This window comes from Lissotriton vulgaris, chromosome 3_1 (assembly GCF_964263255.1).
Source record: "Lissotriton vulgaris chromosome 3_1, aLisVul1.2, whole genome shotgun sequence".
NCBI classification, from domain to species: Eukaryota; Metazoa; Chordata; class Amphibia; order Caudata; family Salamandridae; genus Lissotriton; species Lissotriton vulgaris.
The window spans coordinates 630219200-630234680 of NC_141689.1; the positions used below are offsets into that span (position 1 = coordinate 630219200).

The window sequence follows — 15481 nt, forward strand, 5'->3', positions numbered from 1 at the left end:
GCTATTTTTAGAAGATGTTGCAAAATGTCTTCTATTTGTGTGATCCTAATAATTTTGGTTTGGTTGATTTTGGCAGTCATCTTTCCTTTAGGGATAGATAAAGAGAAATACAAAGTTAACATGACAAGTAAGGCTGAGACTAAACAAGTTAATCATGATGGCAAAACTAACAGAGTTATTGAGCACAAACCAGAGATCCACCAAGATAGATCTGTTGGTGATTTTTCTAGCAATTCTTTTTCAAGACTACTGTCAGAATACGTTAGAGTAATGGATGTGAAGGACTGTTATGTCTGTGTAAAGCTTCCTGCTTCTGTTTCAGAGGGGGTTACATATAACATGCTTCCCCTTACTTATGGCATCACATGCAGTGTTTTAGCTAGTTTGTTCTATCAAACAGGTCGTCTGGAGTACTATTACTCTGATTATGACGAAATTTTTGCAAATTTAAAAGTTGTAAGCTTGAACAAAGTAAGACCTGCTAAACAGATGAGGGAATTCTTTATAGTGACTAATGAGCTTACCTATGAATACGCTTTTAAAAACAATTTAACATGCAAAATGAGAGCTGAAGAAAAATCCTTCTGAAACATGGTTGAGGAGAGAAGAGCAATTTATAAAAGAAATGAGATGCTGAAACAAACTAAATCCAAGTTTTGGCAGCTGGAGGATGAAAAGCTCAATGGGAATGCTGCTATTCACATAGACCAACCTGTTAGTGGTAAATTTTGCATTAGAAGAGATAATACTTTATACGATAACTTTTTTGTGGGTGCCAGTCAATGTGAGGATACTTATCGTATCACAGGGGGATGGGGATTTAAAGGTAGTAAAGACCCAATTTTCCTGGAATTTATTTTGTCTGTGGGAATAAAGCTTACTTTAGCCTCCCAGACCACTGGTATGGGACGTGCTATCTTGGTTTGGTTTTTCCAAAGATTTTTCATGTAGACAGAAATGCAAAGGGTTCTTTTGAATTTGGTGAACACCTGAACAGGTACAAAAGAGAAAGTTTCTCAGAAATCATGGGAGACATTTTTGGCGCAATAATTCCTATGATAGAATGCAATCAAAATCAGAAAAGTATCCACAATTGTAGATAGATTGTTTACGGACACTGCAAGTGGTTTCCAATTAGTCAACACAGAACTTGTGGCCACAAGGAGTATGGTGATGCAGAACTGTCTTGCTTTAGACATTCTGCTAGCAAAAGAGGGAGGAGTCTGTGGGATTTACATGTCCAGCATTGCTGCACGTATATCCCAGATAAAGCCAGAATATAGAAATGCTTATCAAAAATATTACAGAATTCCATTCAGAAATTGAACCTTTAGAATATGATAATTTTACAGAACGTTTGAGCAAAAGGTTTGCAGCAATTGGAAATTGGTTTCGAGAAATTGGCAGTTCAATCATTGGCAAAATACTTTATCCTGTAATAATCATAGTCATAGTGATACTTTTGTTAAAAATTAGTTGCATGACCAACAAGAGAAAGAAGCATGTGAGGGAAAAAAGAAGGATTTACAAACTCAGAAAGGAACAGGAGAAGGAGATAGAATTGGAAGAGTTTCGGAGAGCACAATATGAGAGTTCCAGACAAACTGCTGAAACAGGGGTTTAGGGAAAAACTAACACAGAGGGTGTTCAAAACATGATGTCTTCAAAAGGTTAAAATTTGGTAAATTTTGGGTGTTGTTTTGTGATTTTGAAATCACCAGATGAGGGAGTTGATGGAGCGAGATTCAGAAATTAATTATATTTCGACTCGCGAAGTTAAACTTTCATAATTATTAATTGTATTAATGTGTTTGTGCATGATTTATATTAATCAACTTAGAATAAAAAGCAATCACGACATATGGGATTAACATTATGTGCTCTATGTTGCATCTGCAAGTACGTTGAATAATAATAAACTAACTTTGTCAAATGTTTTTGTCAACATTAAATGCGGCTGTTTAATTAATGGCATGTGCTTATTTTAAATGTGCTTCTGTCTATGTCGTGCCTTTTTGTGTGGCAAAGGTTTGTGGAGAATCCTGATGGCCTAAAAGAAGATGGTAGATAAAATGCTGCTTAAATGTGCTTAAAACTAGATAACATAAACTAATGGGTTAACATTACTAAAGGGGGTGGGTAACAGAATGGGTCTCAATTCTCTAATTAATTACTGTCTTGTGTTTGTTTAAATAATAGTTTTTCAAGTGGGCCTCAGAGAAATCGTTCCCTGGCAGAGCTGAAAAGATGATTTGACCAGAGTGAAGCCTTCACTCACGTGAAGAGAGAAAATGCTATTTTGCTAAAACAATGGCTTATTAAGCAGAACTGTTGATGGTCCAGTCGTACGTGTTCTTGGAGAGAGCACCAAGGACGAAAAGTCTGGATAGCCTGCCAAGAGTAGGAAGTGAACTTTGCATTCGGTTGAATGTTGCACTTTTGAGGAAGCTGGAAGGATGGTAAATCTAAAAACAAAAAGGGCTTATGATGTGCCCCGGACTTGGTCAGAAATGAATGATCTAATGTGGACTGACGGCTGTCAGCCAATCAAAACACTGAGTGACTGATAAATAAATACTTTTTGCTCAGATTAGTAAGTTAGAAAGGTATAAAAACGGGCCCCATGACAAGAGAGTGCTCCTTACTTTCCGATTCCCGAGAGACGTGACTTGCTGGTGGACTTCTTGCTCACGTAAGGATAATAGGGTTTAGGACTTTACATTTTCCCCTCCTAGGTGAAGTGAGTCAGTTAGGGAAATAGATTTAGGGAATGAAAAACGTATTGAATTTTATTCATGTTTCTGAGATGTTTTTGAATTGTCAGTTCAATGTGCCTTACATTAATAAAAGCTGCTAATCTGCTATTCGCTAATAAATAAAGTTACTTAATAAAATGCTCTTTCTTCGAATAATAAATTAGATTTTGAAATGACAAGCTGGTCTTGATTATTTTTAAGTCTACTTACCATCAGTTTGATCCAATCACCTAAGTGACTTAATTAAATGTTTCCTTTATTTTCTAAAAATAAGATGATGATAAACTGCAGTTGTATATAAAGTGTAAATAGTTTGTGAATAGTTCTGATTAATTAGGTCACATGATTCCAGCGTTAGAAGTGGGCGGGGACGGAAGGGCACGGCGTGCCCCTACTTCTTAAAATTGTGTTAGTCCGTTCCCCTACTTCTTACTTTTGATAGAGCGTACCGGGGACTGTAAAGTTGCCAAACTTTAAAAGTACACTTTTTTTTTTCGCCGCACGAGTGGTTCACTGTGAAAATTCAGGAGGCCTCTGCAGGGCGCCCGACCTCCTCCCCTTCCCTGCTGTTTCTAATGGGCCTGCAAAGCGAGAGTGAAAGGGCCATCAGTGTAGCATGGTGCGAAAACGGCTACTCTGATGGCCCTGTGGCTACTGTGAGCCCGTGATTCACACCTCGCAACGCTGCCAGCCCCCACTGTGACCTGTGACAATGATTCTTTTGGTGTCAATCAGACTGAGGGACGCCACCTGGGGGACTTCTTGACTTGCTATATATTTGCTCGCCAGCCAGCCACTGAAAAGCTGACCCAGCCCCACCAGCCTCTGCTGTAAATTACTCTCCGAGCCTGCCCAGAGGTCCCCGACCCCTCCTTTACAGCTCTACCCTTTCGCTGAACCGGGCCTGCACGAGGAGCCTGGACTGCCTCTGAAGCCGAACTCCCCAAACATCAAGTAAGTAAGTGGGGGGGATAAAACACTTGGTGCATAATTCTCCTTATCCCTTTTCTTTGCTGCTTCTGTCTTCTTTCTCTCTGCCTTTCCTCGTATTTTATCTCCAAACCATTCTCTTTTCTTCACTCCATCACCTGCTTCTTACTCGCTTGTATTTTTCTGCCATCCTGTCAAAGTGTGATGTATACGGGTCACATCTCAAACCGTTTGCACCGAGGTTAGAGAATCTACTGATTAGGCCCACTTAGTAGTGACGTTTGGTGCTGGTACCTCTATAAGCTCTGACCCAGATTCATTATAAGTACCCAGGTGTGCTCGTACTAATGGAGGCTCTATCGTGGGGTGTGCAGCATTCTGAATCAAGGATGCGTAGAAGTGTTGGGTGGTATGCAGGAGTTGCTGGGGATCAATGTGGCTTGCTTTGCTTACCGCCATGCTGACCGCCATGCCACCTGGCTGTGGGGTGCTTGAACTGTCGCTATGGTCTGCCCTACTTTCTTCAATGTGCATGACTCAGCTTGGGCACTGGTCCTGTGATGGACTGGCCTCCTGGCTGGTAGGGACAGTGCTCTGGTAGCCTGCAATAATGGACGTATTTCAGGAGTAGGCAGACTGTAAACACAATTGGCCTTCCTCTAAGGCAGTGTCCCTAACTTATTTGTGGCATTCTTACTTTAAAAAAAACAATCTACATGCATGAACATTTTTGTTGTGTTATTCTCAATTATTTGGGGGGCTTGGCATCTAACGTAAAGCTGGCCTTATATTACTGTGTAGAAAACCCGCCCGCACTTCCCAGAACACAGAGATAAGAAGCCCCAGGCAGATGACAAAAAGATTTCACTTAGAACAGAGGAAGACAGTCTGTAAAAGTATGAAAACCGAAATAAACATACATTTTCCTGTGCAGAAAACGTTTTTCACTAAACTCTTAAAAACACTGAACGAAGTAACAATGCAGTCATTTGACAGGTGTAATGATAACATAAGATCCCCTCTACTAATTCTAATTCCAATATTGTCGTTTATTAAGCAATTTAATACCCACAACATATCGGTTTGCCCTCATGCATGAATGAATGATGGATGCAGGATGAATGCAGGATGGATGGGTGGGTGGATGCATGAATGAATGATGGATGCAGGATGGATGCAGGGTGGATGGATGGATGGATGGATGGGTGCATGAATGAATGATGGATGCAGGATGGATGGGTGGATGCATGAATGAATGATGGATGCAGGATGGATGCTGGGTGGATGATGGGTGGATGATGGATGGATGGGTGGATGGATGGATGGATGGGTGGATGCATGAATGAATGATGGATGCAGGATGGATGCAGAATTGGTGGATGTATGGGTGGATGGATGGATGGGTGGATGCATGAATGAATGATGGATGCAGGATGGATGGGTGGATGGATGGGTGGATGCATGAATGAATGATGGATGCAGGATGGATGCAGGATGGATGGGTGGATGATGGATGCAGGATGGATGGGTGGGTGGATGGGTGGATACATGAATGAATGATGGATGCAGGATGGATGGGTGGGTGGATGGATGGGTGGATGCATGAATGAATGATGGATGCAGGATGGATGCAGGATGGATGGGTGGATGGATGGGTGGAAGCATGAATGAATGATGGATGCAGGATGGATGGGTGGATGCATGAATGGATGGTGGATGGGTGGATGGATGGGTGGATGGATGGATGGGTGGATGCATGAATGAATGATGTATGGATGCAGGATGGGTGGGTGGGTGGATGGATGGGTGGATGCATGAATGATGTATGGATGGATGCAAGGTGGTTCGGGCTCGCTCGCTCGCTGCGGTGCAATATGCAAATTAGTTTACGCCTCACCACTTTCAAATGTCACCAGCCGCCCTGAAAGCTGCAAAAAAGTTTTCACCACACGAAGCCACCTCTTAAATTACATCCAGTTTACAAACATGAGACATGGCAAACACAGTTGTGTAAGAAATACTAGCAGGGAATGACTTTTCAAATGTGAGCACTGCAAAATGTTCTCCTCTTCTAAAAGGTGCCACGGGTGGGGGAGCACAAAGGTTACAGTCATTCCTGGACTGTCCGGAGAAGGGTGAGACGTGGTCCAGGGCCAGTGTGGTAGGGCCTGTGCTGGGTGTAAGCTGTAGGTTCCGCCTGCCGCTGGAATGGGTGTAAACATTAATGGGTTTTGAGTTGCCAGGTCCTGGACTGATGTGTGGATGGCGATCATTCCTCAGCTTTGCTATTAGGGTGGCTCTCATTCTCCAGGATATCCATCACAAGGTCGGCTTTTATTTACTCCTTGAACCGGCTCACACTGTCATAACCATTGGCATTGGTAAAACCTCAGGCACGGGCCGACCCTGCTCTCATTGTTTGCTGCATAATTAGCCTTTTCTGTGTTCCCAATTGATAGCACATGTCAAAGCAAAGCCCATGCGCTGATAAGTAGTGTGCCGGTGACAAGAAGCATTCACATCACTCTCTGTTATTATCCCTATCTACAGGCTCCTGTAGCACTATACGTTCTTTTGTAGAGCGCACGTTAGCCGGATTTGTAGAGCGCACATCACTTCCATCCCGTAGGAGACCTAGAGAGCTCACTCCAACTCTCCTGATGCATGCACATTCATATTTCTCATTCTTATTTTACTTCAATACAGGGATCTTGACTCCATAATAGTGCCGCTAACAGCCATAACCAAAAACATCACTTAGTCATGATTTAATTAGCACTATCTGAATGATATGCCAGGAGGTGAGGGTGGTGAGGGAGGGCTGGATCTGGGTATACTAGAAGCAGGGTAATGAGAAATACCAGGAAGTGAGGGGGAGCTAGGGGAGACCAGGATGTGGGTATGCTAGAAGCAGGGTAATGGGTGTTGCCAGGAAGTGAGGGGGAGCGAGGGGAGGCCAGGATGTGGGTATGCTAGAAACAGGGTAATGAGTGTTGCCAGGAAGTGAGGGGGAGCGAGGGGAGGCCAGGATGTGGGTATGCTAGAAACAGGGTAATGAGTGTTGCCAGGAAGTGAGGGGGAGCGAGGGGAGGCCAGGATGTGGGTATGCTAGAAACAGGGTAATGAGCGTTGCCAGGAAGTGAGGGTGGCGAGGGCGGGCTGGGTCTGGGTATGCTAGAAGCAGGGTAATGATATGCTAGGAATTGAGGGGGAGCAAGGGGAGTGCTGGGTGTAGTTATGCTTGCAATGTGGTACATGCACAATGCAAAGCTCAAAGTAATGTTTTAAAAGCCACGGATAAATAACGTGCATTCCTGCCCTTTCCCTGTGTTACAGGGCAGTGCAGCAAAGTAACATGCTGTGCTGCCCTGCGCCACCATTCCCATGAATATGTCCCAAACTTCATGGTATCTCTTCTTCATACACAATCCCTTTCAGCATGTGCTGCCTGCATTGGACCCACTGCAATTATGCAGCAAAGGAGGACAACATAATGTTGGAGGTATGCCTAAATTATGAAGCAAAAAAAGACTGCAGGGTTATATAGTACATTTTCTGATACTTTATTATTTTGACATTTTTACACATACTAACAGTCTCTGGAAAGCTTTCACCTCATTAATCCCAGAGTAAGATGCCAATGCAGCGGTGAGAAAGGTGACCAGTCAACCTTTGCACACGGCCATCCACTCCACAGCAACACAATTCACGTTGTTTAGTAACTTTTGATCCGTTTGAGCTACAAACAATTTTTTTGATAAAACCATAAGATTATGCGGCAGATGTATCATGTGGAAAAATATGGCAGAGCTATAATTATGTGGAAAACATCTACAAACTAGGATATTTTACCATTCATGTTTGAACATCTAATGCTGGCCTTGTGCATAGGACTACAACTCTGCTTTGCTTGAGTGTCACAGAATGACCTAGTCAACAGTGCTCCTAGCACAGAAAACACTGACAATGAGGTGAAAGTGTTAATTAAATGTAACTAGTGGGCACACACTGCTTCGGCTAACTAAAATGCTTTATGCCAGAACTTATCAACTTATTATGTTCCATGTCTGGTTTCCCAGCTGCTATAAGATGTGTACTGCAGTATGACATCTAGGGGGTTTATTTGGCCATTCAAGTAGTCCCTGCTTTATTAGAGGGTGCAGAGCTCAATAGTTAGAATAGTGGTCTTTAAACCAGGATTTACTGGTGTCTTGCAGTTTTTTTTTGTGCCTGAACTTAGTTATGGAACAATTTAAAATTGAGCAGTTCCTATTCTGTAGATACCAGTGCAAAATGATCAGTATTTTCTAGCAAAAGCATGTTAACTTTTATTTACCATTCCCTTCTTTATTTGAAAGATTTCTCAGATCGTGCGGTTACAGACACCAGAAACCGGAGCAGGGTGTTTCTGTTCTCAAACCAGAAAGACGGGTCATCATCAAACCACGGCACTGCAAGGCCAGAGAGGGATCAGGTTTACTGCTAGATCGAAGGCAAACCACTGTCACTGCATAGGCCGCAAAGCACAGTTGTCACAGAATCTCGGAAGTAGGGGTGCTTCCTAAATCTCTTCCGCCTTCCACATAAATTGCTGCTTACCCAGAAGCTTCGCAGTATTCGACTATCTTCAATTCAACATCAAGTTTTAAAGAGGTAAAGACCCTCAGCCAGGTTCTGAGACAATCCAATGTACTCCCTCACATTTATTGGGACCTGCTCATTGATACAAAGTAGCATTTAATTCCCCCATTATTCCATTGCATAAATACATGTAAAAATATTGGTTTTCATTGTCAAACGGCTAATATTCAATATAGTTCTTACCGTGGAATTAAGAAATGAAAAGGACTCTTTCTTAAATTGTCTTATGGGAAATCCCAATTCGTACCGACATCCAGCATTTAAAATAAATCATGAGTTTTGGTACAGTGCTTCTTTTAAAATGTATGCATTTACACAATTATTTATGCAGATGCTTCAGTGGCTGCAGAAGAAAAATGCTCCAGTCACATCTCGCGAAACACAGAAGTCCCCAGGCTCCAGATCGGAAGGACCAATGGCAAATGCAAATCAGGGTTTTGAAAGGCAAACAAGTGAAAGTATCAGGATGCCCGAGAAGAGGAGAAGAGTCGATTCTGAAGACGAAGTATTGATAGATGGCTGTGGCACTAACGACAGTCACATACTCCTCCAAGGAAATATGGTGGAGAGTATGGATCAAATTGATCACCCAGCCTGCTGGTCTACTGAACAACTCGAAATGAAACGTACAGAGTATCCATGGCTCTTATTTTCCAAAGGCAAGCTTGGATGTAAAGTGTGCAAGAAGGTAAATCTTAAAACAGAAACAAGTCAAGGTGTGCATTTTCCCATGGAATGGGTAGATTGCTTGGTCATTCCATATGGCCTTCTAAAGACAAGCAGCAAATTTCTCTGCGAAAAAAAATATTTCGTCATAAGAATAGCTTCTGTCATCTTAAGGCATTAGCTATTTTAGAGCAGAGGGCCCGTGAAAGTATTCCACAGTACAATTTGAAAATTCAAATGAAAGTACAGGAAGAGACATGCCGTGTATTCAGAACTGCATATAAAATAGGCAAACATGAGCGCCCTTTTTCTGATATGCCGTTGGATATTGATGTTCAAAAGATGAATGGTGCAGACTTGGGCAGAGTCTTGCATTCAGATCACAGCTGTACTGACATAATAGACCATATTGCTGCTACAATGAGGTCAAGGCTGATTGATTGTATCTTGCAGAATGAATCAAAAATAAGCCTCATGATAGATGAATCTACCACAGTTAGTAAATTGACCACACTAATTATCTGTGTAAGAGCGTGTATTGATAAACACGATGAGCCACTGACCTTTTTCTTAGACCTTGTTGAGCTGCCAAGCACAGCAGCAGATATAATCTTAGATACCTTACTTGCATGCTTACAGAGACATGGTTTTACTGATGAGTATTTAAAAATGCATTTGGTTCAGCTTGTAACAGATGGGGCTTCCAACATGATAGGTAGAAAATCCGGTGTGGCAACTCTTCTGAAACTGAAATATCCACAGTTGAGTGTATGGCACTGTGCTAACCACAAGCTGGAGCTTGCCGTGGGTGATGTTTGTAAAGAAGTCACAGGCATTAATCAGCTCAAAGTTTTTTTTGATAAACTTTATACCACCTACCATGCCTCTCCGAAAAATCAGAGAGAGCTTGGGGAATGTGCTCTGGAGGTAGAAGTAAGACTTCTGGCAATTGGAAAGGTGCTAGATGTACGTTGGGTGTCCTCAAGTGAAAGATCTGTGAGAGCTGTTTGGAATAACTACAGAGCACTTAGTAAACATTTCATGGAATCTTCCAAAGACTCAACGAGGAGTGACATTGAGCAGCGGAAATATGCAGGTTTAAACCGTTTATTAACCTCCCTGGTGTTTGTTGAAAATATGGGCATATTATATGATGCTCTCACAGAATTGGGTGACCTATCCAGAAGGCTGCAGCGGCGTGATATGACCATATATGAGGCCGATCGCTCAATACAGATGCAGATTTTAGTGTTTGAATCAATGGCTGATGCACCTGGGCCCTTTGCTACAACTGCATTAAATGCTGCTGAACGGATGCAGTTTGATGGTGTAGGACTGCAACAGAACAAAGGCTGTGTTAGCATCAATAGGGCACAGTTCTTTCGGAGCTTAGCAAATAACCTGCGAAAAAGGATGACAATGTCTAATGCATCAAATGTTTCGAGATGCACAACCACAAACAATGAACAAATCGAATACAAAGAGTTAGTACACAGAATGAAACTCCTACAACCAGTTTATTGGCCAGATCCAGTAGACATCTTATACGGTGAGGGAGAATTACAAAACCTTTGTAGCAAGTTGCATGTATTTGATACTAGGCATTACATCCTTGGTTTCAGAGAGTACAAACAAAATAAAAATTGCATCCCTGAAAGCCTGAAACCATTAGTGCACATTATAAACACCTTTTGTACCTCAACTGCTGAATGTGAACGGGGCTTTAGTGTAATGAACGATGTGCTCACACCACTGCGGAACAGAATATCAATAAATCGTCTGTCTTCTATAATGTTCATAAACATCGTGGGGCCTCCTGTCATAGAATTTAAACCTGCATTTTATGTTCAGAAATGGTTAGAAAAAGGGAGGAGAAGTGCCAACGAAAGAAACTGCATGGCTCGGAGACAAATGGCTTATGATTCCACTTATAAGCGTATTTGGAATATTCTGTGATTGGAAACATGTCCCACATTGTAAATGAATTAAATATAAACAACTTATATATTAAACCTCAAATAAACATGTGTATCGATTGTTTGAATTAAATAACGTTATAAGCTGTAACTGGTCAGTGAAATGTCAAATGCACAAAAAATTGGTATGTTTTGCTATTTTTAGCCACACCTCCAACTCCGCCCACTAATCCAATCCTCTGCTTATTCCCGCCCCCTGAGTCTCCGCCCACAGTTCCCCTACTTTTTTGTCCCCACTTCGACCACTGCATGATTCAGTTGCCTAATATCTGTCTCGGTTTCTTATGGGCCTTGTGAGAGATTAAGATTAATGGTGAGTATTATGGTGTTGGGTAGAGTTGATGAGACAGAATTTCTATAGGGACGGGCGCTGGATCACCCCAAAGCCCAGGTTTCAATCACACGCCAGCGTTTAACATAAACGATGACGCGAGCCAATTAAAACTAAGAGCGGGGCTTATAGTTTTTCCAAAAAGTGTGTTGATTACAAAACAGCGCACACGCGCTGCGGACGCCAGGAAAGACCTAAAAATGTGGGGTAAAAAATGCATGCTTAATGCATGCAAAGTATTTTCCTGCAATGTTCGGTCGTAAAACTGTGAAATTTTGTGTTACACTTGTTATGTGAAATTCCTGAAATTGCACTATTTTGCCAGATTGCGTAATTACCTGCTGTTTGCTTAAAGAATTTAGAATTAGCACAAAGAAACAATCCGAGCAGACAGAACCCGCTCAACTATGTCAGTTTTGCATATTTTCGTGTGAATTTGTGTAATTTTCTTGACATTATGCGTAATTACGCAATGAAAGTTTAAATAATTTGGCACACCTCTAGGAGCTACTTATAAGGACAGCAGCTAGTGATTTTCTGCTTACACAGAAATCTGCAAACATGCTGGAAATCAATTTTTATATTAGGATTTTGTTGCAGCCAACTAAATCTTGCTTTCTTCTCCAACGAATAAAACGAGCACTATCCACTAATATTCTGTCTCACTACAAACATTCCTGCATCATATCGCTAAACTAAAACCCTTGTTCGGTGGTCATTTATACACTACTTGGGATCGACCTGAACAAAATCCTAAACACGCATAAACCATCACCGTGTTCGGTAATGATAACGTGCATTACATTTGGTACTAAATTGCAAAACTGAAGGAGGTTGACTCTTTTTTTAATTCGCGCGGGATACTCTTAAAAGTTTTTTCGCAAGGGCATTTTGACTTCAGTCACCGACAATCGTTTTGTGTTATTTTATATGCCATGATCAATTAGCTTGCAGGTATGCAAAAATGTAAATACAGTACGAATTATAACAATATTTTACAGCAACTGATGATGCAGATGCGAGCACAGCAGCTTCCGTTTTCGAGGCCAATATTTTAATAAACGCCAATTTACAATAGAAGAGAGGCAATACAGTAAATAATACGAGCGATATGTCTAATATGACCTTACAATTAAAGCATAAGCTGCTTCACACGTGCAATTTGCTGAGGCGAGTGAGAGGTTATGTAGCTCGAGCTCACTCACCTCGCACAAAGTTTTGCTTTAGCCAAACTGCCGATTGGCCAACTATTAAACACTTACCGGAGGCGCGCCAGCAGGTCACAAGAGTGCGCGGCTGTGCGCACACGTACCGGTCCTCTGCAACCAATCCCGTCCCTTCACGGCACCCGTGTTCCATTCCCTCTGTTTACCAACTATGCACGGCGTCAATGACAACCAACCGGAAGCAGTCTACCACTTCCGGAAAGTGATCCGATGTTCATTTTCATTATAAAACAGGAGTCTTTGCGTTATAAGCGTGAAGGTGGCAGCCACCTTGGAACTGGAGACAATTAACCGCAGTTCTGCTGAAGCATTCGCGACGTGGAATTTAGATGCCAATACATTTAGAAAGTCGTAGGTTTCAAATGACAAACTATACACACGTACGCAGGCAAATTATTATAATCTCAATCATGTATATTTCACTGGGTCTGTTACTTTGAAAATACATTTCATTTATTGAACTACACATTTCTTGTTTTTTTATCAGACTTAGCTATTTACCGTTTCATTATTACCTCTCCCATTAACCAAGACTCCGTGTAATGAAAAGTTCCGAAGACACTTGTGTCGCGAACAGTTAAAGTCCATTTTCTATTTCTAAAATTGTGGTTTGTGTACTTCCCGAGATAGGATAATCCATTTCGGTAGAGGGAATATACGTGCCAAATATACAGTTTTAATTAGAACCACTATCCGAATTAGGTACAGTCCCCATCCTCATGGTGCATTCTTCCATATTCGTTGCTTTGTGCGTTTTGTTTGTCTACTCCAGGCCAGCCTTTTTTCCAGTTTGCTGTCGGAGCCCATAATGCCACCTCAAAGGGTGACTTGGTAGGGTCCGGATGGCAGCTCAAACTATGTGGCGGGACTTGGATGAGTAGAGAAGCTGCAGAGGTATGAGACAGGGAGTTGGGTAGCTTGTAGTTTTATAGCCGGAGGCTCCTGCCATTTCATCGCAGGCACAGAGTGGTGCCAGTGGCACCGTGCTCCAAGTGAGAGCAGCCCCATACAGAGTATACAATCAGCACGAACATATGGACACCCATGCTACACCGTTGTGTGTTCTTTTTCCCCTTTTCCAGCAAATGGTTAGTTTGCCATTCGTGCCCACAGCCACTCGCTGCCAAAAGAGCATCGTAAAGAAAGATATTTAGATTAAGCAAACAAAACCCGCTATCGCTTAAGCTGTGAATTTTGGCTAATGCTGTTTGCAGAATAAAAGGCCTGTACAACTATTGTGCTTTTAGGTACAGTGGTGCTAGACATGAATGATTTTATGAAGTACTTATTGAACACATGCGGATTGTTAGTTTTGTTATCATATTGTTAGTTCAATTCATTTCCATCTAATATGATATAAGAAGAAATGGCCGAGTAACCCAATTCATTTCCTTCTCTGAGTTATTCACTGACCCATGATGTTTTTCAGGTTCCCAAATCGTGTGCATCACGTACCACATTCAATAATGCCACTGCGGAGTAGTAGCCTTTGTGAATCTCCAAAGCAACGTGGTTTTCTTTGCCACCTTTTGTAGACACTCTCACGAGTAGACTCTTGCCACAAAAACCTTCGTTTGCTAACATCGATCCATTAGAAATAGCTCTGGTACTTGTAATGCGCGTATCTGGAGAACCTGCTCGGTTCCTACAGCTTTTTTTAAACCTCATTGTCAAAACCAGCAACCTACCCAAGCTCTTTGCTCCGATTTAGTCCGGATATCCGCTTTGTGTGTTCAAATTAGTTTGTTCTGGCGCACCCAAACAAGCTCACTGATGCAGAGAAGCTGGAGGTATTTGCCCTGAATATTGATCGGCAGCCCCTACATGCTTTTCTCACTGAAGTGTAGCGATAATCTGTTGATGCCATTCTACAAAGTACTCTGTTTTGATTACAGTGATTATACTTAACAATCGATACTGTTATTTGGCCTACAGACTATAGCCAATATGTGTTCTTATATTATTTAATTTTGTTACTGTTCATTTATTTTTATGATTTTGCAGGTAAATACATTTTCTTTGAGATGGAGGAGCAAGGTCAGAAGCCAATAATTCAGATGACCGGTTTCAAGAGCAAAGAAAAGGATGCACTAGTTAAATTACTATTTAAACTTGACTGCACTTTCATTGACACTGAGGTGAGTGAATAATTTCAAATTCTGTTTTTGAAAGAGATTGTTATGGAATTATATTCAAGTGAGACCAAACATTCAAAACATGTAGGGACATTGTATAGTGCAGTTTCTGGTGTCAGGACTCGAAGAGTCCCAATGCACGGAAGCCATTTATTTCTGAAAAATACGAATTTTGATTTTAGTCATGGAGCCATTATGAATGCATCTGAATCTCTTTATGATATGAAAAAGTTCCTTTTATGTTTTTGATCTATAGAAGAATAAGCAAAAAAACAATACAGCTGATTATTTTAATTTATTAACTACATTATGCTTGCCAGAGAAAGTGGCATGACAGCAGGGTATGTAAGAAGTATTTACACCGATTCTCCTCATAATAATGCAAACGTGTGTGGGGGAGTGTTCCTCACGTTTGTAGCCACGAGAAAAGGTGAGGACGTTTTAATAAATATTTTTTGCATAATAATCTGTTAATATAAAATAAAAAGAAAACCTGTATTTTATTGCCACTCGTCTCTTTATAGCAAATTATGGTAATTCAAGGAATAAGATAACATTAGATTAAATCATCTTGCAGAGATGGCGGGAAGGGTATGCGACCTTCCATACGTGTACAGGTAGTGTCTGGTACTGACTACCTGTATTTCTTTAACTTGAAAGGGAGAGTAGCCAAACTTCTCAGCACTGCTGCAATACATTTAATGGAGCAAACAGGTGATCTAAATAGTGAGTGACCGCACTTCTATATTTTATTTAAAGCACTGGCCGCCAGATATTTTACTGTCTTCACTCCATTTCAGCATTAAACAGCACAGCAGTT

The 15481-nt window shown here is 41.5% G+C and overlaps 2 protein-coding genes and 1 pseudogene across 2 annotated transcripts in view; 2 read left to right on the forward strand and 1 right to left on the reverse strand.

The window, feature by feature from the left end:
• Nucleotides 1-12709, reverse strand: part of KIAA0825 (KIAA0825 ortholog) — a 2177598-nt gene extending 2164889 nt beyond the window's left edge. The window contains exon 1 of the mRNA XM_086960919.1: nucleotides 12563-12709. The gene's annotated coding sequence lies outside the window, so the exon portion shown is untranslated. The remainder of the gene's footprint in view (nucleotides 1-12562) is intronic.
• On the forward strand, nucleotides 8659-10949 carry LOC147726849 (E3 SUMO-protein ligase KIAA1586-like; annotated as a pseudogene).
• A 635-nt stretch (nucleotides 12710-13344) lies between the features above and the next one.
• Nucleotides 13345-15481, forward strand: part of SLF1 (SMC5/6 complex localization factor 1) — a 754058-nt gene continuing 751921 nt past the window's right edge. Inside the window, exons 1-2 of the mRNA XM_086960920.1 lie at nucleotides 13345-13420; nucleotides 14531-14664. Coding sequence (XP_086817046.1) covers nucleotides 14551-14664 — 114 coding nt within the window. The 5' untranslated portion in view covers nucleotides 13345-13420; nucleotides 14531-14550. The remainder of the gene's footprint in view (nucleotides 13421-14530; nucleotides 14665-15481) is intronic.